Source organism: Notothenia coriiceps, unplaced genomic scaffold (genome assembly GCF_000735185.1).
Source record: "Notothenia coriiceps isolate Sejong01 unplaced genomic scaffold, NC01 NC01_scaffold00026422, whole genome shotgun sequence".
In the NCBI taxonomy this organism is placed as follows: Eukaryota; Metazoa; Chordata; class Actinopteri; order Perciformes; family Nototheniidae; genus Notothenia; species Notothenia coriiceps.
In genome coordinates this window covers 1104804-1132105 of record NW_011359123.1, presented here as the reverse complement: position 1 = coordinate 1132105, position 27302 = coordinate 1104804, and the positions used below count along the sequence as shown (strand labels likewise).

Genomic DNA, 27302 nt, shown 5'->3' with positions numbered 1-27302 from the left:
GATATTACTTTATCTAAATGGAGCAGGTATAAATATAACAAAATACTGCAACAAAAGGACAACAGTTATAATAATATTTAAAATCTGGTTGTGCACAAATAAAGTTGATAAACAAGTGTTACCTTGGTATTAAAGCCCATTGCATTCTGGGAGGTTTTGTAGAGTTCTGGGTATTTCAGCATGTTTTCTTTCCTGCAGGAACGCTCAAATATTCCCAGAGTGAGAGGAGGCAAAGCAGTGAAGATCTGTCAAAGAAAAGCACACACATGAGGAAACATTAGTGGTAAAAAGTAAAAGGTATTAAAAGAAACATATCTATGTAACCAATAACTTAAATCACTTTGCAATTTCACCTGTCTTCATAGCTGCCACCCTCTCCATATGTTACATTTATAGGAGAATTTGCTTCAATTTGTTCTCCACATTCCACATTCTTTATTTTAAATTATTGGAGACCATTGACCTTATAACCCTTAAGGGTTTCTTATTTCGGTTTGTCATGCTTCACGTCTTTTCATATGCAAAACCCAATGAACATCTGTGATACCCTTGACTTAGAAGCAGGTATTTAGGCTTGGCTAAAGTGTAATTTCTTAGTGGTGTTGTAATGTTGTTCTGTATTGCAGCTGCTGAGAGAGGAGTGATGGTATTGTGTAGCTGGGGGCTCAGTGGGTCAGTTGGTGTGAGTTCCCTGAAGCCCCATCTGGAGTGGGAGTCTACAGGCCTCAGTCTGCAGGACCAGCGGGTCACAGGACATGCTCCACTGGCCTCCTTTCTTATTCAGAGCCAGGCGCAGGAAGATCTCCATTGAGAGGCGGATTCAGCCCACTGCCTCCGACAGACTCCCACTGAGGCGGAGGAATTCCCTCAGTTTTGGATAAAGTAACCCTCTTCCCACCCCCCAAATACAGTACTGGATCTAAGCTGATGGTTTATTATGAAATGAATGTGAGAGTCAAAGCTGTGGAAATATCCTTCTCACTTGACAGTTTGTCCCTCCCATAAATTACTTCCTTTTGAGACCGATCAGGAATGTGATGCAATTTCACTTCACACGTCTCTGATTTTTTGTTTGTTGATTGAATCGAGTTGATTTTAATAAACAGTTTAAAGTTACATATCAACTCCTTATGGACTTAACGGCATGGTATTACATTTTAGACTTGCAGATGCACATGTTTGAGTTCTACTTAATTCATGTCAGATATGAAATATGAGTTCATTAGGAGTGGTCCTATTATAAAGCCCTGTGGGACGCCCTTCATCAGCAGCCCACTCTTTCCTATTCTTTTTATCATTCAAACGTAGCTGGCCTTACTAACGACACACTTTAGAGCAAGCAAATCTGTTGTTCTTTCGTATTCAGTACATAGTTCAGGGCACAGAGGGAATATGGTCTTGACAACAGGTCATAAATAATGGGAAACGTATTAAAGATGTTGATGACAAAGTCACGTAATAAAGGGATCAGTTTAAGGTTCACAACCACAAATCTGTGTTTTTCCAGAGAGCTTTGGGTTAAAAAAGGACCCATTAGAGAGTTAATTTTATTAGCACTTACCACATTGTATAAGCCGATGCACCAGCGTTCAAATAGGATCTGGCCTGAGAAACCATTGACAAATGCAAACCAGATCTAAGGGAGACAAAATCACAAGAAGAAGCAATAAGAACAGATGAACCAATGGTGTAGAAACAGATTCATATAATGACAGCTCTAAAATAGATTTTATATCAAACACTTAATATTTTTTATTAAAACACAAAGACAACTACGATGGTTTATCTCCCCTTCCCATTAGTGTAATATTAATCGGTGAGGCACTTAGTCATGAATTCAATACTGCAGTCTCCACAAGATGCTGTAAACAACACATCTCTGTAGTATTTTGAATTTCAGTAGACATTATGCTTTCCATTATTGATAGTGATGGTGAGACCAGCTCATTTTAAATACAGACAATCGGCTTTTTCATTAGATTTCATGTCAATAAAAAAAAAAACAGAAAAATGGAAATTATCCTAAATCAAATGCGGGTTTGTTTGAAGTGCTGACCTGTGATCAACGTGCCATTAGTTTAAGTTAGCCAGGTTTCAAATTCAGATAAAGCAGAGTGGGGCCAGAATAGAGCAAATAAGAAAAAGAATGAGAGTGGGAAAGCCTAGACCTCCAGATGCCACCTCCATGATACAAACTGCCTACTGGATTAACTACAGACATATATCAAGCCCACTATTTTCCTCCTTGATCTACCTGAAGACAAGTGGGTGACAGACGAGGTTAGTTATAGGAGCAGAGTCTGGGCTGTAGGACTCTGAAGGATGGAGACTGTGATATATTGTGTCAGGAGAGTGAGACAGAAGTAATGTAAACCATATGTTGGGTGGAGACGAGTCTTATCACATTGCCTGATTAGTTATACTTATCTGAACAAAACAATGCCTCTTAGATCAGGACACAAGCCAGGTATTGTAAATAAACTATATTTAAAGCAAGTAGAGAAGTTAGGATAGAGTATCTAGTCTATAAAAATGGTAATTTGTTTTTAAATGCATTTGTCTGACACATTCTGCACTACTGGTATGCTGACAGTTAATCAAAGTTTGACACTTCGCGGTCCAGAACCAGCATATTACTCACGCCAGATCGGTCAAGGAAACATCAGGGGTGCTGTGTTTTTGCCATGGCCAAGCAAGCATTTCCTCGCTTCATTTAACTTCATTATGAAGGCATGAACTGCTACAAATTCTCAAATTGGGACAAAGCCTATGTGAGGGCCCCACCCGCCCGCTGCCACTCTCTACATGACCAATACCAATCTGCAACTGGCCCTTCCTATTTAATCGAGTAAGCATATGCATGAAAACAAATGTCTGTCCCGCTCCCTCCCCCCCACCCACCCTTCATTCCCTTGGTGAGGTTTGGGGGGGGTGGGTGCCTATAGACGAGGCCTGTGTTTGCCCCCAGACCCTGCCCTTCATCTCCCCTCTCTGCCACACCCACCCCTCACAGATCCAAGCCTGCTCTCCATCAGGTGCACTCTACCATGATGTTGTTTCTTTTATGTGAGGGGTCCTGTTTTTAAATTCACGTGGGATGTTCACCCAAAACTGGGACCATGTGGCTCTGTTAACATGAGAATCACAGGATGTACAGTACATCTGTTGGCAGTGCAAGAATAGTTTTTAGGTGTTTTGGGATCTTGGCTTGCAGGAAATACATTCAGATGCCGTTGCTATGGGTAATGTTAAGATGAAGCCCCAGCCATGAGGCAGGTTCAACCATTAGCGTGGCTCAAGCAACGGTAACGAGAAGCTAGCGAGTAGGTCAAACTGCTGAATTAATTACAGCTCTGCCCAATGAGGAGCTCTGGGCTGATATATTGTTGTGCTAAGTTAAAAAAGGCTCCTATTCATTGCATGTGGTAACTGCCTCTGTGTGAGTGTTTTGGCCTGGTCCTTGGGGTCCCAATAGCTCCTGTCTCTTTCTCCCTCTCCCATCTCTTGAGGGACAGATGCATTGATTTGCTCATTAGGGGAAGTACCAGGCAGGATTTTCTTCCCCTTTTCTTCTCCTCATTGAGTGCCACTCAGCGAAGGGGTGTGGCTGGCCTCTCTCCCCGACTGAACATCATGAAAACAGCAATGGAGGGAAGCGGGATTCAGAAAAGGGGGATTGGGCCGCGGCTTGCCGATAAGAAGACTTCGTGCATATTCATAAGCGAATCAAAAATCACTGATTCCATGAGCTGCTTCACAGCTCTGCGGGCTTGTCTAAAAGTGGCAATGGGTTGGAGGGTGGGGGGAGCGTGACATTTGTCCTTAACAATGTGAGCCCAGATACTCTTAAGCTTGGTACAGAGAATTGCAAATGGAATTCATACACAAAGCAAGCAAAGAATGTCAAGCGATATAAAGAGGGAGCTGATAAATATGCTGGAAATATGTGGAGCTACAAACACAAGCTGTCTCACAATGCCAGACACGGCCTCTGTGGCTTTATTCAGTGTGCAATGGTCGGCAAGCTCAGCAACTCTGAGCCGCACTGAATGAGCTTTCATGTAATTGCCTCATAAATGCCACTTGTCCATCAGCCCCCTCTGTCGCACCCTGGCAATGTGTCAATCAAACATGAGTGGCCAGCTGGATCGGTCATTTGAATAAAGTTGCTATGGCTTCTTCTGGAGAGGTCTCTTAGCTTAAATGTGACTGAAATTCATTATTTTTTTTAATTCTGTTCTTACGTTAATTGCGTATTATGTAAAAAAAGAAAAAGGGTTATGAATTCGGCTTGAAGCTCTGGGACACATTGTTTAAAAAGAGTAAAGATAACGATGTTTTGCAATTAGTGAAATAAGTCAATCTTTCAAGCGTGATCATGGTTAAAGTATTCTCTAACTGATAAGGAAAAAGGAACACAAACCATAATCAACAGCATGGGGAAATCCAAAAGAAACACTGAGGCAGTTCAAGCTGTCAGTCACTCATAGTCACCTTACATTGTGACTCACTATTAAACCTCAGAGACAGAATAGACCCTGAATGATCATACAACTATTCTAAGAGTCTCAGACTTAGTTCCCGTCTTCAACAATAGCTGTGGAATCTTTCACCCTCCTACTCCATGTCTCCTAAAAAGAACCAAAGACCCAGTGGAAGGAGAGGGAGACGAAAAGAGGCTTGAACACAGAGTCTCCCAGTCCTGGTATTCAAATTGTAACACACACTGTACCAGACAATGGTGCTGCGAACAAAAAAAGTTAAAATTCCCGTCGACATCCTTCCTTTTCTACTTGCAGGGTAGCCTGGGAGTCGACGAGAAAAACATGGAAGCACACAAGTAAACCTATTAGTGCAACAAATGCAGCTTTATACCCATACCCTGAGGTTGCTGGTGTGTTAGATGTCAGGGTCTTACAAAACAGGGACGTTTGAAATATTGAAGCAGCCTTAAAGTGGAGAAATGTCCTATTATCTACTTCAATCCCCTGAAGGAGCGCAGAGCATGGGGGAAGGGGGGTTATGTTTTCAGAGAGCAACAAAAGCTGTGCTAGAAAGAAGCTCGCCCTGCAGACAGAACTATTGATGTTAAGTTTAAATTGTAGGGAAACACCTGCTTTGAAAAGAGTATTGTGATGTTTTTCAAAGAGAAGCTGTATTTGGAAAAACAAAAAATCATAGAATAAGTATTGCAAAATATTTGAATGTTTTATAAAGGTTGTGGACATTTTGAATAGAAAACTGGAAGGCAGTCTTGAATTTATTCAATATAAACATAAGATGTTGTGCCACCTTTTAACGTGGTTAAAAACAGGGCCGAACATTTATGAATTCGACATTCGTGCACAGATGAAATGTCTTAAGTAATGTTTTTGCTGACAGAAAATTAAATTGGCTGCAAATCTAATTTTATTTTGGATCTGCAAATGTAACCTTATCTGGAAAAGGGTAGCATGATCAAACAGTTGCAGTTCCCATAACTGCAGTTATAACCTGAAAGGGAGCGACTGCCCTGTTTTACTTCAGGTCACAATAAGCCAGACATGCTGGAATTTAAAGAGTAGTCTACTGATTCTCCATGGCATATAAGTTAGAGTGAGACCAGAGGTCAAATGTTACAGAGAGAGGATGAACAAAAGAGAATTTTAAAGTGCTCATATTTCCAAGACAGGTTATTTGGTGCTGATGTGTTAAAGGTCCCATGTCATGCTTTTCTGCTTATTACCCGTCCCCTTGTGTTTTATGTAGCTTAGTCACAAACCCTCAAAGTACACCCTGTAGCGAGTAAAACTCTAACACAGAAAATACCTATATGCTGCCCAGAATGCCTCGTTGGAGATACTCTTTTTCCATTGTTTACTTCTTGGGTATAGTGACGTATTTCGGGTATAGTGACGTCACGTCCGCGGAGCCGTTAAGTTTGGACAAATCCGCGGACTTCCTCACACACACAAACAAACTCGGGGGGACGTTGCGAGGCTCGCTGCTGCGAGGAGCGGGACACACACTGGTGTGGGGTCGGTGAGACACCGCAGAACTCAGCCTGGGCACACACACAAACTCCCAGCCAGGCTGCGGGTGTGTGTGTGTTTCGCGCTGGGTTTCGCTGTGTGTCGCAGACGGCCACTGGGCTCACAGGGAGAGGGGGGGGAAGGAGCTCCAGCAATCCGTTTAGGACAGAGAGTGAATACACATACTATACAGAGATGCTGTATGAGAAACTTGTATGAGTTTGGAAAATTGCACAATATAAATGTATTTTAGTATACCTCAACAATGGAATTATGATCAGTAGAAATGGCCAAGACATAGGACCTTTAAAACCATAAGGGAAAAGAAGGGTCAGGGAGCACTTATGAATTGTGCTCATTTCAGTGTGTAAATCCATTGCTTTATATGGCTACCGGGGCCCCCCAAGTACATAAGAAGAGAGTATGTGTGTGTGTGTGTGTGTGTGTGTGTGTGTGTGTGTGTGTGTGTGTGTGTGTGTGTGTGTAGGGGGGGTTATTTCTTAAAATTAGCAATAATTTTTTCATTTTCTCTATAATCTTTTCCTAATTTCTTACCCCATTTGTTTTTGTTTGTATTGTGGGCAGTTTGGTAAAGCTAAACACAAATATCCCCACTGTGGACAATAAACTTTCTATGTAATCAACATTTTATTCTTATAAGCATATGCTTCCAGCTTTGCAAGGTATGCTGATGACATGCAGTAAAACAGTGTACAGTATGTGAAACCCTGATATATATTGTTGTGGGACATACACTCAGTAGGGATTTCTTAAGAGGATGCAAAGCCAAGCTGTATCCGTCAGTGAAGTGTACGGCCAGATGATCAAAACATCGGAGCACTCCCTATGATAAAGCTGCTGCTGATAGGAAGCACTTAAACTGTCTGCCCATTCTTGGTTATGGCTCTGAACCGGCAATCAGTACTGGCTCTGGTATCTGTCAAAGGCTATCAAAACTACCGCACAGCAACAGAACAATGTTGGGAGCACCATGTGTTTGAACCCCCGTAACCATCGGCCATTGATGTACAATATACACAGTGGAGCTGGGTGCTATGAAGACACATTTATTGCCTGCTCATAATTGTCCGTGTGAAGTACCATCCATGGATCCTCAGTGCAGTACGATGTTTTAATTGATTGTCTTAACATCATGTTAATGGCATTCCCTAGAAATCCATCGTTCAATGTGAAATCATTGTCATATTTGAGGTTTTGTGTTCTACCTAAACCTTGGAAAACCATTCTTTGTTAGTAGTAGGATGGCCCATCATAGTGTTTACTGACTTAAATTCAGTATATTTATATCGTGCATTTGATATAGACACTCTCTAGATATATAATATGCACTGTTGATATGTATATATTTAGTGTTGATGTTTAATTCATGTGCAATGCCTTGTGTACATGTTGCTATGACAAAAGAAACAATCTAATTGGGATTCATAAAGTAAATCTAATATTTAATACTAATCAAATCTAAACCGTTTGCAAAATTAACATATATTTAAAGTGAAAAAAACTGTGATTTCCATTTAACCATCTGCATTTTATTTGGTAGCATGTCCATTCAACACAGTACAAAATAATATCCTACTAATAATGTAATCCGAGGGCAGCAATGGACAGGGGTAGCGCTGCTAGCATGGCTCCATGATTATGCAGGTGAATTCGGTGGATTAATATTCCAAGGATCCAATAACTGGCAAGGTTTTGGGAAAGGCAGACTTCCAGTTACGTAGGTTTAGTTTTTCCCCTTCATTAGTGTGAGTGTGCGTCTTTGAGTGTGTTTCGGTATTTTCTGTCTTGTGATTCAAAACTCAAACTATTGGCCCAGGATCTGCACCAACTGGCAGGTAGTGTGAAGGGCCAGTCAGCAGAAATACAAACATGGAAACTCTAACAAGAAACCTTTGCCTTTACACCTAATCATGTCATGGGGAAACATCTCAATGCTTTGCATTCAGAGCCTTTGGAGCTGCTGTGCGAGACTTACCTCAATGATGTAGAGGACAATATTCTTGTAGAAGCAGTAGAGGATGCACTTGGCTACACGGTTGTAATTCCAGGCTCCATGGACGAGCAGCAGGTTCTTCAAGTATTTGAACTGTGTGGGAGGAAAATGACAAGATAAATGAATAACAAAAGTCTGAGTAGAGAACACTGTCTGATGGTTTCTCATAATCACAGATCAGAGCTGGAACAGTGAATCAGAAAGCAGCAGTGTTATGTCCTCCAGCAGCAGAGAGGACTGATGAGGCATTGTGGCCAAAAACTCTCACTAACACATTCCAGAAATGTCAAGTTAAAGATTGGAAGATCAAGCTTTGAGTTGCTGAAAATGGAGTTCATATGGGGGTATTAGTCTCCTGGGGCTCAGCATAATAGTTAAATGGTTTAATAATAATGGCAACGTTTAGGGACTGTGGTGAAATTACCATTTCACTGCAATTTCTGGCTGATAAGTGTGATTACATTGGAGCAGAACCTCGAGGCAAGTGTCTCATCCATGTTGCCAGCTAATGACTCGAAGGAAGCAGGCGATCTACACTGCATCGTCTTTCCATCACACAGTATGAGAGGTTCTGTCTCAGAGTAGGAGGTAAGATGAGTCAAATTACATTTTTGGGAAAACACTATTTTGTTTATTTGAAGTTCTTCTTGTCTTTCAGCAACACCACAGTATGTTCCGGTTAAATGGCAGCACATTGACGACCCCCAGTTGGTCTGACCCCTCGAATGGTCGGATCAAACATCAGTTACCACAAACCTGCGCTGCTGACGGATTGAGAGCAGAGGGGCTTCAGCCCAAAGCCTCTTCACTCTCCACTTGCTTTAACAGATAACTCCAAGCTTTCAAGTAAAACATCTTTAAAACAATCTGCCTAATAATCTACAGCAGCATAGAGCTCTACTGAAACTCTCAAGAACATGAATATAAACCATGTACAGGAATGGAAAAACATGTTATACAACTTCAAAGAATTGATTTCAGTTTGAAGTCTGCAAATTAAAGTTATTGTATCATTACGCCAATATATTGAAAACACCATTGGATGTCTGGAGGTGTAATTTAATTACATGCTGGTAAAAAAGCTAAATGGATTCTAAGAGGCCACCTATCTTTGGAACACATGCACTTTTACATGTCATGCCCATTGAAGAGGGCACTTAAGACAAACCCGAGTCTCTCGAATGGTAATTGCGTGCTGAAGCACAGAGAGCGTTCTGTGTTTTAGCCAACATTTGGTATGCCATAGTCTCGTGCTATAATAGAAACATGATGTACAGAGTGGCGTGCGGTGGAGAAACCAGGCTCTTGTTGCTTACGGGTATCACATATCTTAGCAGAGTTTTAGACAAACTGGTTATGAGGATAAAAGCAAGTATTTGAGCAACATTTTGCTGGGATCTGTTTCTGTGTGGTTGGGTTGCGAGTTGGGTGTCACCAGATGCTTGTTTTACAGGTGTTACTTCTTCACTCTATAAGCTAATGCCCTAGCAGACATTTGACCTATTGTTACCCAGAACAATGTACCAAGCTATCAGTTACACGTGTTATACTTGAGAAGACAATGACAGACAGAATCTGAGTATTGGGAGATAGAAATGGGCACTGGTTTCAATGTACTGCTGCAAATTGAGGGCATGCCCCTGCAGCTTAAGTTTAAATTCATGTTTTAAAACTGCAAAAGTCTTGAAATCTTATCTTTTGCTATTTTCTATATGATGTTTATACTTGCCTACATACTGAGCATGCTTAGCTGCATACTAAGCATACTTGAAGCTTTGCTGGCACTGCTTAATTACTTACAAATAAAAGTTTCACAAGTATATCCAGCACTGTTTAGCTATTTACATATTGAAAATGGTCTTCTGTTAATCTAGTCTGAATACATTTTGCAGTAATCAAAGAAATGATGAGACATTGAGTGGCATGGTTATCTCTGACCCTCTCTGATCGCCTGAAGCCATCCTGTTGGTAGTCAGTTACACAAAGCTGTCACATATGTTTTTCATTTTAAATCTAAACAATAACTTGTTATGTTCCCATTTGAAATGCCTATATATTCCATCTTCCAATACAAATGAGGAAACGACATAGTTCATATTTATGTGTTTTCTCACTAAACTCACCTGGGCAATAGAGTAGTCGGAGGAGTTTGCGGCTTGCAGACCCTCGTTGCCCGAGATTCCTACGCCGACATGAGCCGTCTGAATCATTCCAACGTCGTTAGCACCGTCACCGATGGCCAGCGTGATCACCTTCACCTGTTTCTTTACCATCTCCACCACCTCGGACTTCTGAAGAGGAGATACTCTGTAAAAAAAAAAAAGAACAGTATTCAACACATTTTTAAACAATGGGTATTTTGACATTTTTTCAGATGGCATTCTTGAGATTGGTGTTTGAAAAAACGTTGTATAATTGTCGGCAGAGGTGTGCAGACAGTCATGTCTAACTGTGTGAACACTTTAAGAATAAGCTTTTTGTGCGTAATATTTATTTGATCATTACAAACGAGCAGATGCCTGGGTAGCGATGAGAAGCCTGTTTGAATCTGCTGTTTTTCTATCCCTATTATAGCCAACATTAAAATAAATGAACTGTTTCTTGAGTTTAGCCCTGTACTTATTTCTTAACATATTACACTCAAGGATCAGTTAGTTCAAGTCATTATTTTTTACTTTTTGGATAAAGTCCTCTGTGTAAAAAACGACTACATTGTAGTGTCATAGTACAATAAAACCATACAACTCCAAAGAAGATGAATATTTTTTAAGAGGTAAAATACAAAAAATAAAGGTGGCATAAAAAGGACAGTTTGGGGAACCGTGCACTGCTATTTAAAATAAATAAATCTGCTGCTGTTTCTCCTTCCTCTAAGAGAGCCTGAAAGACCTTTCCTTCTGGGTCCATTAAGTAGAGCCAATTATAAGGTGATGGTTTGGAAATAATTTATAACTTCATTTATGAGGCTTCAACCTTGACTTTGAGTCCTCACTGACTGCAAAGTCTGTATTCTTCCATACAGCTTCCTCTCATAGCACCAGAGGTTCAGGGGTATTCTCCAGAGATGATGTCGTAAACTGCATGTCTGTCTTAAGCTGTGAAATTGTTAATGTTTATCTTTTCCGTGGTTTAAGAGGCTTCATTCATCCCGTGGTGTCTCTCGGTGCCCACAGAGTTTGCACAAGGCAAAGGCAGGTAGGGGTAGGAGGGGGGGAAGTCAATAAGAATGTTGATGCAATGTACCGAGTCATAAGGTTTGCTGTTGTTCTGAAAACTTGGTGCTGATTTCTGGCCTCAGACGCCGTCATGGTTGCTTAAGTACTTAAGTACTTCCTATTATTTATGTGGCCTGGGCAGTTCAACAGTGTACCTGCATAAAGTTGAAAGTTGCCATTTAAATTTATAACCACACACTTTTTAAACTGCTGCCATAAAATACTCACTGGCCAATCGACCTTTGTGGCAAATACATAATACTTTACAGTTTAACCACTCAACTTTCATCTGAATTTAATTCATTTTAAGCAAAAAAAATAAAAAAAATAAAGACTTGCTTTCTGCTTCTTATTTGTGAGCAGTTGTCTTCATTTAATACTATAATAAAATCTGTGGGTCTGGGGCTATCGGTCTGAACATTTGATGACATCGTAAAGTGGAACATTTAAGAATGTTCAGTCTCTACATACATATGTTTTTTGATGTGCTGCTTGAAAGTGGACACTTGGCAATGACTTCTCCTTGTGAGTAGTGTGCAGTACAGTGTGATACTTGAACACACATTTTGTGTGGTTTATTTAAGTTGCAGAAACAGATTGGGTACATAAAGTCTTTGTAGCAGGAAAATCGTTTTTCATTTTGGTCAGAAGAGTTTATTGTTCATTTAATTGTTTAAAGAATAAATCTTACCTGCAGCAAATGACAGCTTTACAGGACAGGGCGAGGTCCAGGAAGTACTGTCGCACTCCGAATGTGAGCGCGTATTTCAGAGTCGTCCCGTCAATAATGAGAGCAAAGTCGTTCTCCTTGTAGAGGGCATCTCCCAGGACTCCACAGTGGTGGCTCAGCGTTTCCCTCGTTCTCTGTGTAATGGAAAACAAGTCATAAATATAAGTTTAATTAGTGTAATAAGTCATCATCATTTAAAGCCTTCTGTGTTAGACTTGCAAGAAGAGATATATTCAAATATTATACAATTGTTATGATATTGGTCTGGCATCAAGGCTGCATAACAGATTCATAATATGTGTTGAAATTGAGATGATTTATGGAGTATAAGAACATGTCAAATAAACTTGTAAAACCATTGAATGTTTTTGTTAGTTAGTTGTATTTTCTTGTTTTTGATTGACACATGATGACTGTTAATCCAAGATATGAGAAGCCTAGAGAATGAGAAGGATTGATACTGAACCACAGTAAAATGCATTGCTGTTACATTGTAGAAGATTTGATCTGCTGTAGTGGGACATGCAACAAATGTATTCCCCTAAATTCCTCCAATGCTTGTTTCACCTCAGTTACTAGTGGCATTCATCGAAAAACAGGAAATATTCACCTCGTTCTCTCTCACATTAGAGTTCAATATATTTCTTGCTAATCCCAAACTGCTGCGGAACAGCTGCTCTAGAAATGTTTGATATTTATTATGTTTCCCATGCTCAGACCTTCTCCATGAGGTGATAACACAGACGAGTTCTGAGAATGGATCAGGTTTGCTTATACAGTATATACAGCTATGATGATGAGTGATGGTGAAAAGCCGTAAATATTAAACTGACAAGAGCATTTACTGTCCTGTTGGATGGAGGCATGTGGAGTGGATGGATGCAAGGGTGAGATCATCATTGAATTCATCATTCAATCATTTTCACCACAGATGGTGAAGCCATAATGAAAAAACTATTTCTGTGTGCAACCATTTTCTGAGGGACAAGTGTTTTTCGAATAACCTGAAGATTATTTTCCAGATTATTGCTTGGTGATTAAAATGTCAGAAGGTAAGGAAATATGCAATCTCAGCTCCAAGGTGATGAACGTAAATGTCTTGTTTTGTCGGAGCAAAATATTACGATTTTCAGTTTGATAATAAATATAACTAAGAAAAACAGGAAATCGTCATATTTGAGCAGCTGGAGAAAATCATTCCTTTAAATAAAAATGTACTTTAACAATTAAGACAAAATCCAAAATAGTTGGAGTTTATTTTTCTGTAGATTGACTTATCGATTATTTGAATAATCGCTGCAGCTCTATGCATGAAATGTTTTAATTTAATACGTTTATTTTGACAAAAGAAGTCAAAAAAAATATCTTCAGAAATAACCTGGCTTCATAAGTACAGAAATATAACAGAGGCCCCTTCTTGCAATGGAATGATATCTGTAATGCTTTACAGGTGTACACAGTTACATGACTCAAAATTGGCAGAAGCAAACAATGATACAATGCAGGATATCAAACCTAATATGACATGCAGACGCTCAAACAGCTGTAATCATTAATGTCGGCCATTAGCATTACTGAAGGAGGAGGGGGGTCCGGCTTGGTGCTGAGGTCAGATATGTCAGAGCAGTCCGATTGTACCACAGGGACCAGGCAACATTGGCTTGGCATAACAAAACTCTGAAACCCCAGCTTAAAGGAAATATTTGGAGACGGGCTTTACGTTACACAAAGCGAGAGAAGCAGAGTGAGAGACACGCACAGAAAGAGATGATGGATTAACAGAGGAGAGAAACTGAGCAAGAGGATACAAGCAGAAAGCAGCTGCGAGGACTTAACCAGCCCTGTTGGGGTCTGTAAAACAGCAAGGGACGGAGAGCAGTGTGTGTGTGTGTGTGTGTGTGTGTGTGTGTGTGTGTGTGTGTGTGTGTGTGTGTGTGTGTGTGTGTGTGTGTGCACAATTCAAGCTCTGATATCTATATTCCATCGCAAAGCAAAAAATGTAAACTTTACATGATGCTTTTAAGAGACATCTGTGTGTGTGTATGTGTGTGTGTGTGTGTATACCATATGTAGGAGGAAGATCACACTTTGCTCAGAGCACATACTATTAATCACATGCGATAAGCAAAGTTTACCATTTCCTCAAGTAGGATGGCCATTTAGTCCCTAATTTCCACCGAGGAATGTTAGCACTAATGCTACATGTCTCCTCCTAAAGCCTCTTTGTTATGGCTATAATGAGCAGTTTTGCCGATGTGACTAGCTAGTGTTTGGCTTTAGATTGGGTATGTGCTGTCCATTCAGAAATCCACAAGAGCTTCCCATTAAGACTGAGCTCTATTGTTGACATAGACACTTGTGATTTAGCCTACAGGACGTGACACTCGCGATGTGGAATCTGGGCATTTGTATGGATGTAATGTCCTCATCTTTATTAGACTTCTAAAGCCACCCACAAAAGAGACCTTGGACCTCAGTTACAAATGTACTTGTTTGTTACTTTGCTGAACTACAGCTCACCACAGTAAGTGAGTGTTTAGGCTGTAAATCATCATTTTCCAAACCAAAATTCCCAAGCAGCTTGTTTTCATTATTTGTATACAAGTTAAACACATACAAAAACATACAAAAATGTAAATAATGTGTGACTGTGTTTCATAAAGATTAATAGATAAACACTCAACAAGCGCTGTTAGCTCTCCACATTATTAAAGAGGCTGACTGGAAGACAGAGCTATTCGAAATGATATAACCGTACCTTTGAGACTAAGTTTCACTCGGGGAATTGCATTTTCTAGTGAGATTTATTACAGCACATGACTTAAACTTTGTCCAGCCTTTGATAAGCATTTATAAACACAACGAAGAGGGAAGACATGCTGCAATGACTCTCTCTCACAGCACAAGAGCACAGAGAATTACAGCCCTGCTTCCTGCTCCTCTGTGGCTCCTCAGTGCTGGAGGAGAGCTTTCTAACAAACTGCCTTGTGTAAGCATCTGTTCAACCACAGGAGAATGAGAGCTGACATTTCAAAGCGCCGGTCCGCATGCCTCATGAATGCACCGAGCCCAGATTTCTACCTAAACTTCATTTATCACGCTTAACGACTGGCTGACGTGAGTGAAGGCCGTCCGTCATGCCTCTGACTCCCAAAATTGGGTAGGTGTGTCAGGGCCTTAAAGATCACAACGTCCAAACTACTAAAAATACAGTAATCATATAATAGGTGCTAAATTGTAAATAAGTCATATCAATTAAATAAAAAAAACTGATTAAAATATGTCAAAATATGAATAACTCGTAAAGTTGTATTGATTCGAGTCTTGGCCTCTGATGCACCTTTGTTGTTTCGTTGTTGAATTAGCAAACACAGATGTGAATTGGAAATTTAAAAAGTGAGTAGAAATGACTTTAAATCATTTATCTACTGTAGAGTATGGAGTTTCTATTTATAGTCAGCTGTTCTGAAAAGGCTGAAAGATGCAGGCATGAGGCAAATGACAATCAGGTTACATTGTTTTAGCATTGAAGTTGATGGATTGCATGACTGACCCAAGAGAAACGGTTTGTGATGTTTGGACAAGAAGAGGCAAAAGTCCTAGTAAAACATTTTTGAAAATAATTGTGAGCATTGTTTCGCTTGGTTGGTTTGGTTTTTGGTTTTGTCAGCAATACATTGAATAAATACTCACATCAAGAGTGTCTTCATTGACCACAAGCATGCCCATGTTCTTGGTCAGTAGTCTGCAGGAATGTCCTATAAAGAAATAAAGAAAACAGGAAAGAAGCCAGTTTAGAAAAGTTGAAAGGACTGGAAAGTAAGCATTCAAGCAGGAAGTACTTTAAATGAATTCAATAACTACATCAAATTCTATTACTCCTTTGAGGTAGCTAACTTTACTGATCGGGGCCAAAACCCCTTGCACACACACCGATTGAATACATAAAAAGACAGACAAATGATCTAAATCAAAGAAATAAAGGACAAAACAGTACGTTGCAAAACGTTTTAAAGGTCACCAATTAAAATGTTACAGCTCAAAGCCAGTGTCTCAGGACATGACTAATGAGTTTGGTTTGCAAGAGTTTGTCAGTTTCCTGTTTTAATAGGCAGTTACAACTCGGAGTTACCCAACATGGCTCCCTGGGGAGCACTCCCTCAGCTCTTGCCCGGGACAGATGCTCTGGGTCACCAGCAAGGTGGTAGAGGGAGCCTCCGATCGGGGAAAACAGAAATGTTTCTCCAACCATGAGTGAAGCCTTCAGTTTAGACCCTTGGCTATGAAAAGGTTGCCATCTGTGGCATAACCACACACATATTTGTGGGCTTCAACACTTTGCTTCTGTCTGGAAGGGGATTTTCGTTTCTCTAAGGCAGTTACCACAAAGCCCATGTTTTGTGAATACATGGGTGGCATTTTCTGTGAGTGTAACTGAGATAAGATTATGCAGAAAATACAAAAACACACACAGTATTCACAGAGGGGGCCTTGCACGAGGAAATGAGAGGGTTTCACCTCCAGAGTCAAAACCAAACAAGGTCAGGTTCTGGCAGATTGTTTTCTTAAGTGCAAAGGGGCAAACGTCCAAAAATGTGCCAATGTGAGGAAAAATGTCTCCCCATCTCAACACTGCCTTCCCCCTCGTCAGTTCCTGCCACAGCCCTTCCGCTTAATGTGTTTACCTTAAGCTCATTTGACTGCCCTTTTTAATTTCACCAGAGAAAGTTGAATTCCTAGCCTTGCTCCATCTCAGCGGAACTAAACACTGCTCCCACAGGACTTGAGGAATGTGTAACAGGGACACTCCGATCACAGAGAACTTAAAAGTTGCCATAGGGGCGACATTAAATTAAAGACAAAAGGTTTAGTAACAGAGGGAAATCTTCATTTTGAGAGGAAGAACCTCAAAAAAGGAATGCTCATGGTGAAATAGGTGAGAAGGTATATTTGTGTAGGAAATAAGGGGTGTGTCTTTCTGCCAGGGATGATGCATCCTCTTGCCAAATGTAATATCATTTAAGCATTTCTTTATGTGCTTTTTATTTGTGACGCCTTCATAAAATTGTATAGTGTTTCCCGACAAGCCGAGTACGGGCACTTTCCTTTCACCAAATTCTGGTTCTGAACTTTCCTAAGAATTAAGTACATTTAAATCCCACTAACAAACAACTCGCAGCTTCAGAGCAAACATGGCTCTTTCCCCGGAGCCACTGAGCCGGAGTAGTTGTATATTATTTAATGACAGTTCAGGATTAGGGGCAAACTGAAGCATGACAGTCTTTACAGCCTTAAAAAAAACACGCATTCTTTAAATATCATTTTATTAGTAAAAGTATTAAACTCAACTGCATGTGTGCCAAATATTCTGTGCCAAGAGTGAAATTTGGGTGGTTCGGGCCACCTTGAAATGTAGAATAATCTCAATGTGATGGGCCAAATTCACCAGTTAAACGTGGCAAAACGTGCACCATTAACCCTGGCAATGGGGATCGTCTTTCAGTGAGGAAAATAGTAAAAACAAAGTCAATATTGAGCTGAGGTTTTACAGAGCAACTTAGTCAAATGGCGGTCCTGTAAAAATACTTCCAGCGAGCATGTGCTTCTGCATAGCTCCCGCACATCTGGGCACGGTGGGCACAAAGGGCTGATTCAGGCAGGCCACAGTGGTAGGTAGGTAGAGCAACAACGGAGGTACTTTTCGTATCTATTTATCTGGACTCTGTGTTCAAATGTTGGCTGTGTTCAATGTGAATCAAGCACATCTAAGAGCGGCAACACCATTAAGGAGACTAAACTGGAACTGGTGGACCAGAGTTCCCCTTTCTGATAACATCTGCAGGGCTAAAACCCTCTGGGGGAGCCAGATACGTGAGAGCTGCCTCCCTGTGTACATATGCATGTTATTTATTTCATGTCGGTGCAGTAAGCTCATACATCATCTAGCGTTCTGCGACAGATGCTTTTGCTAGATATGTGTGACAGAGAAGCATTCAGCTTGTCAGTAGTTTGTCTCGCCGGGTGAAGAATGACACAGGGTGCTGACTGGGCTACCTGTAAGAAGCTGGCATGCAATCTATCACAACACGGATCAGGTTCAACGGGGTTTTTTCCATTTGGTTCGAGACCAAGTACACAAGCAGTGCATGTCATGATGCAGACTTATTAATGAAAGCAAGTGTGTGCAGACAGTGTTAAATGCACTATACCAATTTAATACATGGAAGTCAGTTTATATTTGTCTTTTTCGTTTAGCTTTGAGATTTATTTTTTCTAACAGAAAACCTGCGTTGCCAACTGCAGATGGGAGGTTTGAGAGAAGTGGGCATTTCGGAGCCAGGAGTCTAATTAGTAAACATTTTAGTTGTATTATGGGAAATGTAGCATCTACTGTTCTTGGCTCTTGACCCAAACCGGTGTCTAAAAGTCATGTCATGTCATCTAGTGAGTCTCAACTTTACAGCAGTGCGTGTGACTCTCACCAATGTTAATAGCTGTTTCCTGTTTGTCCCCTGTCAGGATCCAGATCTTGATGTCCGCCTTCATCAGAGTCTCGATGGTTTCTGGCACTTTATCCTGGAGCTTGTCTTCGATGGCGGTGGCCCCGAGCAGCTGCAGGTTCTACAGCAGAAATGAGTAGAGAAACAGAAAATAAGTCTATAAAAAAAAGCCAGCACATGGTGAAAGCGGAGGAAAGGCCTTTAGATCGTCATGTGTCAGAGAAACATGTGCGCCCGGATTGTGTCACTCGTTCAGGCATGTTTTCCCCTTCATCAGCTGCTCTTGTTTATCACCCAGGAAAACCACCACGGGCTTAAGGGGTTTTCGTTACTGAGTGTGTTTTCATCTGCAGACACGATTTCTCCCTCACAAAAAACACCCACAAAAAACGGTTGGTGTTTTTCCCAGGAACCTCGGTGGTTATGTGGAGCTGGTTGTGGGCTCATATGGGCCAACGATTTGACGAGACCCAGGGGTGGAGGGGAGACAGGAGCCAGCAGCAGAGGAAAGGCAGGGGAAGCTCTTTAAGTTGTGACCTGAGCCGTGCTGCCCGTACATCTGTAGCTCTGTCCTCTATAATCATTTTTGAACCACTGAGCACGGAAAACATTGCCTGAGGAAGAACACGACTATAGCTGATGAGACCTCATTTGCGTGTTTGATGTGAGTTGTTCTCTTGTTCCTGTGGTTGTTTTTAAAAAGGCACTCTTTGTGGCTTATGAAGAACTTGGATGAGGATTTTAACCTTAAAACCAGGGTGGGACCGTAACAATCAGTGAATAGCCAAAGGGCGGTAGATTCTCTCTTGGGTTTTAAGAAAATAAGTTTAACTTTGCTAACTGAGGCTGCAGTGTAGCAACTTGTATCAGATGGCCGTCTGATGGTCTTCCCGGAAAGAGTCTGTCTAGTTCCTGGAAGTTGGCTTAGCTATAGTGCAGAAATAATCCATTTAAGCTTGAAGAAATCAGAAAGGTTCATGAGAAACGTTTCCTTCAAAGTCTTACTTCACATGTACTTACTAAGGAAGCACATACTGTAATAATATACGAGGGTAGGAAATAGTAAATATGATTATTATACCAATTTATATTAGTGACAACCATCTATAATAATTCATAATTATATTTAATTGAAGGATTAGGTCATAATAAAGCATAGTTCTCTCAGTTTAATCAATAACAAAGAAAAGTCATGTTTTGTATCACTAACTAGTTCCTATTCAGGCTGAGCAAGATGCACTTCATCACATCCTGACATGTCATTACTCTCATTGGAGCATTTTGTGTATGAGATGATGAAGGAGCAACTTCAGATGACTTTAAACTGCCAAGTGTTTTATCTTTTACATTTCACTGCAACTCCATTGTGCCCCCTTGTGGGGTTACTGTATGCATTTCTAAATATGGAAGGCCATGAACCCTAAACCCTGTTAGCATCAGTGCCACATTAAGCAATGCACATTACATTTTCCTCTCTGAAAGCTTTTATGTTTTTTTCATGATTGATTAGCTCCATTTGTTTTGGGCAGGCAGGAGCAGTCATGAGGAACGTGCCAAGTGGTTGATTAACGACTGTGGCTTCCTGTGTTGACCACCACTTCCACAAAGACCCACCTCACAGAAAACAAATTCCACCTGCTGGTGAACCCGATCTTTTAAAAACGTTTTTTTCCACTATTCCACGTGTGATCGCACTGACCCCAATAGCTAGCCGTATCTTTCTTAAGATGAACTGAAGCCAATGAAAAATGTGTTTTGTATGCAAACCAGAACAAGGAAAATCACCCCTCAAAAAAAGCAGGATGCCGGGATTAGCAGGAAGCCATGGCATCAGGAACTGACACCACACAAACCTTCTCTATCAGCTCGTAGCTCTCCTCCAGCTTCAGGGCTCTGTTCTGCAGGGAGGTGCCGGCTCGGTGTAAGATCTCCAGCCACTGCTGATAGGACGACTCACTGACGTCTGCCACCGCAAAGCACAGAGTGCGCAGTCCTGTAAGAGGAAAACAGACTCAATACACCTGGGTAAATGTCATGACTTTACATTATAAAACTGAGATTTAATGACCAGATTAAACTCTACATGTATGTAGTTCAGAGAGATCTGTGCATTCAAACTGTTGGTGATCTCTAATCTGTACTTTTTAAGCCCCTCTATACAATAAATACTACATTTAAAGCTATTTTTAGCATGACCTAACTCAACAGCTAACACAATATATATAAATAACCAGATTATATTCAGATAAATACATGAAATTCAAATATCTTTGTTCATATCTAGATTCTATGTTCAACGCATATAACAGATATGTGCTTATTCATAGGTCATTGTTTTTGCCAGAGAGAAAGGAAGTCATATCTTATTCAAGCCTCTCAAAATAACAGCTACTGAAGATCTTCACACTCTGTCCTGGATGCTATTTTTAGCCGACATCAAATATTCCCAATGACATCATTTTGCTGGTGTCTCACAAGGGGGCAGTATGGACACAGAACAAAAAGGAGGGTCTGATGCAGTTTCTTTCAGCTCCACTGCGTACGTTTAACACAGCTTCATCATACTCATGTAGGGTTTCATACAGTAATGACATAGGAGGATAGGCTCTATGGAAACAACTTCTATTGCTGCAGCTGATGATCCAGTGGTGATAATAAGGGAGGAATACAGAAGTGTATACTGTAGATTTGAAGCATCCTATGGTGTTTAACTTTTGGCAGACAGGGGGCGATGTGAGTCCACTCACCCTCGGTAGCAAACTGTTCCAGGTGTTTCAATGTGATCTCTTTGTACCTCGAGCTGTCTGCCAGGCGGTCATAGATCACGGTGTCCTGAAGGGGAAACACACACTCATTGGTTATTGACACCCCGAGTGGAAGGAAAGGAACCTCCTGGACTAAAGCACACATGTGTGTTTCAGCTAGAATCCAGCTCTCTCTGTTCTCAGTTGCCCTTTCATCTCCTAATCAGATTTGCTTGAAAAAGCTTTTTATACTGAAATAATCATGCGCTTAAAAAGCTGTGAGGGAACAAGGGGGTGAATCGATACTCGACAAACGTATCTGGATCCTGAAATGGATCAACTATTCTGCTAGGAATGTGTTTTAATAACATAAAAAAATCTAATCATTAACAAGACTAACTCATAACAGAATATAGAGCAACGTATTACCCTAAAATGTCAATTGCACCAAAAAGATGATGTTATACTGAATGTATTTGTACAAATGAGGGATAAGGCTGGTCGGATATTTGCTAGTAGCCGAGCACCTTCCTGTAAATGTTTGTATAATCTTTATTTCGCAGAGATACCCATGTGTGAAATATGGTGATCTAGCTTTATGCTTCTGAGCCTTCGACACTAGGGTTGGTGTGAGTGTGTGTGTGTGTGTGTGTGTGTGTGTGTGTGTGTGTGTGTGTGTGTGTGTGTGTGTGTGTGTGTGTGTGTGTGTGTGTGTGTGTGCGCGTGCTGTAATGGTGATGGGCTGTCATGCGTTGCCATGGAGAGAGACAGACACTCACAGCTCCTTTGCAGTAGAGGCGGATCTTCCCAGATGGAGTGCGCATGATGACTGACATCCTCTTCCTCGTGCTGTGAGAGAAAAAGGCGAGAAAGGGAGAAGAAGGGTGGGTTAATGAGAGAGAGCAATGGAATCGCATTATAGGGTGTTACAGCCACTATAGCAAATTATCACGTACGGTTTCGAGCGAGCAAATGTCTGCTGAATATAGAAATCACACTACGGTCACACTATTAATTAGTAGAAATCATTCGAGCAAAAGGAAGATGATGAACTCTGATCTTCTTCAAGGATCATACATTTACACCTTTGAAAACAATATAGCTGTTATCAGTAGTTTACCTTGTAAACTCCAGCACATGAAGGAGTTCGTACTTCTCCTCTGTCCCGGGCTGAATCCAAAGAGAAACACGTGTTAACATACTGAAAAATAGGCCACTTCTCATCCTCACTCAGGGAACTCATCTGCAAGCCACTCTCCTCAAATCAGCCTTAATTATACCTTAAATGTGTTTATCAGCTGCATGCACTGGGCCGATGGAGGCAGAATAACAAGGTCAAATTAAATTAACTTCCTCAGTTGTAGAGACCGCGAAGTACAAGACGGAGTGATTGAATAGATGCTGAGAGCTTAAGAAGGCCTAATAAAGGTTAAGTTGGACAAACATCTTAGAGACAAGATGTTCTCAGCAGAAGAACAAATCATTTGAAAATGGCCTTGGCCTTTCTGCCTCCGCCTCTTTGAGTGCAATCATCAGGTTAGCCAATTAAGGAAACAGCAGGATGAGTGACCGGATCTCTGGAGAGGACGCACGCAGCAGCAGCAGCTCAGGATGTAATCAAATGTAATGTTCAGCATTTTCCATTTTCATTTTCTAAAGACTGTTTTTTTAAATGTATGAACAAAATAAAAACAATTTCCAAGAGAAATATTTAAGTAACTGTCCAGGGACACTACAACTTCATGTTCAATTAGTTTGATGTGCATTGTGGTTTATAAGCATGTATGTAAAACTGCTTCTATAAATGTCACTAATGTTCTTGTTTGAATTCTTACGTGATGTGCTTGAAGACTCCGTATTCATTATTTATTCAACTCTCTTTGTTATCTCTGCTATTACTGCATTTGTGCTGCTGCTGCAACAACTGAATTTCCCCTCTGAAGGATCAATAAAGCTTTCTCTTATCAGATCTCATGTAGATGGAGCAGCACGCGGTTAGCTTAGCTTAGCTTAGCATACAGACCGGAGCTAGCCTAGATCTATCATAAGAAAAGGCTCTAAAATGAAAGTAATGTCTGGTTCGATGAACCCTTACAAAAGTGCAAGTGTAAAAACAATTGACTTTTCACTGGGGGTCGTCTGTAGTACAACTTGGTGAGGTGCAACTTCTACAAGTGTAAACTTTTATAATATTCCTTTGATAAATAATCATAAGAAAATGTCAAAACTAAAGCTGTATTGTTAAGCAGAGCACATCCTAATGTTTGTCTCTCCTGTGTTTTATGTCTGAACATTATGCATATTTCAAAGCTTATGAACTGGTAAAGAAATGACATTTGTGGAAAGAACTATCCATCAATGACAGAAAAAAGCTTAAAGTATAAAGCAAGTACCTAAAATGTCAGCAAATACCCTTGTTATTAGTGTCACACATTTATCAGAGAATAGATAGTCTCTGTTTCTGTTTGAGGTCATACTACAGGGTCATGATACTCATATTAAAGATGAAGTGGAGCCATCCATCAGTACCAATAGCTTGCATGCCTTTCATTCAACTTGCAGAGCCCAACTTACCATTTGCACAATCACGCTGTCTGGGGTTCGACCAGAAAACACAAAGCCAAGGGTTTGTGCTGCTCTCACCAGTGCTCCTTCATCTTTAAAGAAAAACAAAACCCACACTGTTTCAGATAAACACACAAAACCGTCTCAAGATAACCTGGAATTTGAACATTAGAAATAATAACCATGTATACATTTCACAAATATAACTAGAAGTCTCAAAACATGTCCACAATGAGGGCAGTGACAGAGCTGTGGACCAGCTTGCATGAGGATGCTGCAGGGCGAGAAAAAAGCTTTCTGCTTGTTTTTTACAGTTCACTTAACCACCCTTGTCTTTGCAGCTATTCCCCGCTCTACTCCAAACCTCAAAGCTCCATAAGACCATGATTATGTTAAGCAATCAGGCAACAAAAAGTCATCTCTCTTATCAAGAGCAAAATGTTAGATGAAGAGAATCAGCAGTGCTTTGTGCGGTTATTGTAATGCCCTTTTAATCAATCGATATTCTTGCCCACTAATGTACTGATGTAGCCAGAAACATTAGTACACTTATTTTATTTAGTTGTGTTTGATAATATACTGAAAGGCGTGTCAATCAATTCGGCAATAACATAAGCTTCAGAGGCTGTCTTTTTTATTGTTTCCCATGAGAATACCTTCTTTGTTTACATTTGGATCAAAGATCTGAGCCTTAAAGCATACTGACAATTTCAGACTTCATTAGGAAGGAACTCATTTTAAGGAAATGTACAAAGTGCTGCTAGGGGCAACCACTGTGTCTAAGTGGTGAAGCCATTGTGCAAATGCTTTAACCTGCAGTCATTCTCGTAAAACACGAAAGCACCACTATGTAGAGTTGCAGTTGTTGTTTGACCTTCTCAAACACCAATGGTTTTGTGGAAAGGAAACACGTTAAAGTGGTAGATGTCTCACTCCTGCATGTGAGAGAGACTGAGGGATCAAAGTGAGGCTCGAAGAATCAAAGTGACACACACCATGCTTTCTGTAAACAGGATATTTGATTTTCTAATGCAACCCCTGGCTCTCCTGCACTGATGACTAGAAAAAAGGCTTAATGAACTACAGCTACACATAGGCTGTAGTGATTGATCCATTTGCAAAGAGGTCACTAGATGGACAATTCAACATATCAAGGACACATGACCATTGATGGAAAGCACCTTGAATCAAAATTAGAGAGCTGCAAGCAATTTAAGTATTGCAATTTATGGACATGTAGATTCCCTTTAACTTAGCCACCTAGCAGCAAGAAAAGTAACAGCTAATCATGACATGGAGAACAATCTGCAGTGCTTTATTAGCAATAGTTTCGCATGATTGTAACTAACAAGCCCTCAGCTTCAAATCTAAAAATGTAATTCTGATTAGCTGCTTCATATCAAAATACCTAGTTTTAGTCATGAACACTTGAAAAGTCTCTGCAAAGAAAAATCCCAAATGATAAAGTGTGTGCAAATATGAATCGTCAAGCTGCATTCCACTAGCTGTGCTCTGGAGGTGTGATCTACCTGGAGATGCAGCCTGGTAAGTGATTTTTCCATCGATGCGCTCGGGGACTGCAGTGTGACAGATGGCCATCATGGTCATGAACTCCAGGATGACAGCAGCTGTAGGCTACAGAAAGAGAAAGGGCACTTTGACTTTTAATGTTCTTTAACAAAACATGTCACAACAAAACAGAAACATAACCACTTCGAGAGATACTGTAGAAAGAGAGAGCACTGATAGACCGTGTATGTATGGACTGTAGATTTGTGTAAAAGTCCTAGCATTTGTTGAAACCTTTTAGTGGCATGAGGTTTACTACATCAGGAGGGTTCAGTCCAACCTATGTAGTAGATAAAGTAATCCACAAATCAAACATTTGGAATTGTTTGGAAATACTGTTGAGCTTACTTTCAGACTAACATCTCCATGCAATGTTGCAGAGAGCCAAACCACAAGTGCTGGAAATGTAAAGCTAGCTCTTGTTTCAGACCATAACACAGGCAATGTCATCATTAGTGTTGTTCATCAGGCTGGGAAGGCACACTGCGTATCTTTGTGTGGTTTGCAACCACTGACAATATTTAGAAAATATGTAAACTAAAAAACTAAAGAGTACCATAAATCCCAAACAGTTTATATTAGCAAGGCAGGTAACAGCAAAACAAATGAGAAAAGTGAATAACCTATGAACAACTGTTTAAATAAAACTAATTAGTTCACTTCAGTGAAAAAAAGTGTATTCTCCATGCCTATCATACCAAAAGCTCAACTGATCAACTTCAAACCTGTCTCTCTGGTACAAATTCAGTATTTTCATTCAGGAGTAAATAACCTTAAACTAAAGATCTGTCTTAATTTCCATTAACTCAAATTGTTCAAAGCCACCTTCCGGTTTGTCAGTTTTTGAAACACATGTGGCTCCACTGTTCAGCAGTAAAGGTTCGGCCAGACTAATGACTGCTGGTCACAAGCCAGAAGGATCCCACGCACAGACATCTGCTCATGCATGTGCGTGCAATATAAACTTGTTTTGGTTAATGAAAAAAAGGCCTAACCTGTACACTGAGGGCATTTTACATTAATATGGGGAAACGTATGACTAACTAGCCCAGGGGAAGGCTCGGACAGGCATCTGCTGAGGCTCCTGTCTGAGTCTGGAGGACCACCAGCTTCTGGTCGGTGAGGCAGATACCAGCTAGCTTCAGGGCTACGCTGGACTTGAACCATACAGCAAACAGCAATCGGGCTGCTGTAGGTTGTTAAAAATGTGTTCAATAGCAAGATAAGCTCATGTTATTAGCTCACCAACATTATAAACACCAGATGAACCAATGGTGACGTAAAGACTCTACAGCAGATGTAACAAAAAAATGCCATGTTATGTATTGTTGACTGCTCATTACTCAAAAACATCTGCTGTTTTCCTCTCTTCTCCAAAAAGATCTGTGTACACACGCACATGGTATTGTTACATTTGCTCTTTCTGTTGGCCATGGCAACTCTGATGAGAGAGAGGTATGTTAATGGGAACAAAGGAGAAAATGAATGGAGGGGGGGGCAAATCAAAGGGCCGGCTGTAAAGGAAAGCACACGGAGTCTATTACAGTCCATGTGGCTGTGAGAGCCCCTCTGCTTTCTAGCAGCATGCTAATCTGGTCTGGGTTGACAGGTATCCTCTGAAGGACATGTCAGAGTGTGTGTATGTGTGTGTGTGTGTGTGTGTGTGTGTGTGTGTGTGTGTGTGTGTGTGTGTGTGTGTTTGTTTTAGAAATAGTCCAGCGGCCAGCCCATAAAACTCTAGTAAAACCAAAACCTGTTGTGTTTTAGCCTTGGAGAGTGTCAGATTAGCAGTCTCCCCCTGATTTGCTAATGCTAAGTTAACATAACTGTCTCCTGGATCCAGCTTCATTAAATGGACACAGATAGGAGTGGTATTGATCAACTCGCCTGACTCAGCAAAACAAAATAGTTAACATATTTCCCAAAGGTTAGGGTTATGGTGTGAGGAACGCAT

At 40.7% G+C, this 27302-nt stretch overlaps 1 protein-coding gene across 4 annotated transcripts in view; it reads right to left on the bottom strand.

The window, feature by feature from the left end:
- atp8a1 (ATPase phospholipid transporting 8A1) overlaps window positions 1-27302 on the bottom strand; it is a 119547-nt gene that overhangs the window by 28719 nt on the left and 63526 nt on the right. For all 4 annotated transcript variants that reach the window (XM_010784558.1, XM_010784560.1, XM_010784559.1 and 1 more), the window contains 13 exons: window positions 25309-25414; window positions 23789-23871; window positions 22335-22384; window positions 21994-22063; window positions 21218-21302; window positions 20324-20463; window positions 18453-18591; window positions 15664-15728; window positions 11932-12104; window positions 10149-10332; window positions 8008-8118; window positions 1562-1636; window positions 123-245 (listed from right to left, as the gene is read on the bottom strand). In XM_010784558.1, the coding sequence (XP_010782860.1) occupies window positions 123-245; window positions 1562-1636; window positions 8008-8118; window positions 10149-10332; window positions 11932-12104; window positions 15664-15728; window positions 18453-18591; window positions 20324-20463; window positions 21218-21302; window positions 21994-22063; window positions 22335-22384; window positions 23789-23871; window positions 25309-25414 (1404 nt within the window). The remainder of the gene's footprint in view (window positions 1-122; window positions 246-1561; window positions 1637-8007; window positions 8119-10148; window positions 10333-11931; window positions 12105-15663; window positions 15729-18452; window positions 18592-20323; window positions 20464-21217; window positions 21303-21993; window positions 22064-22334; window positions 22385-23788; window positions 23872-25308; window positions 25415-27302) is intronic.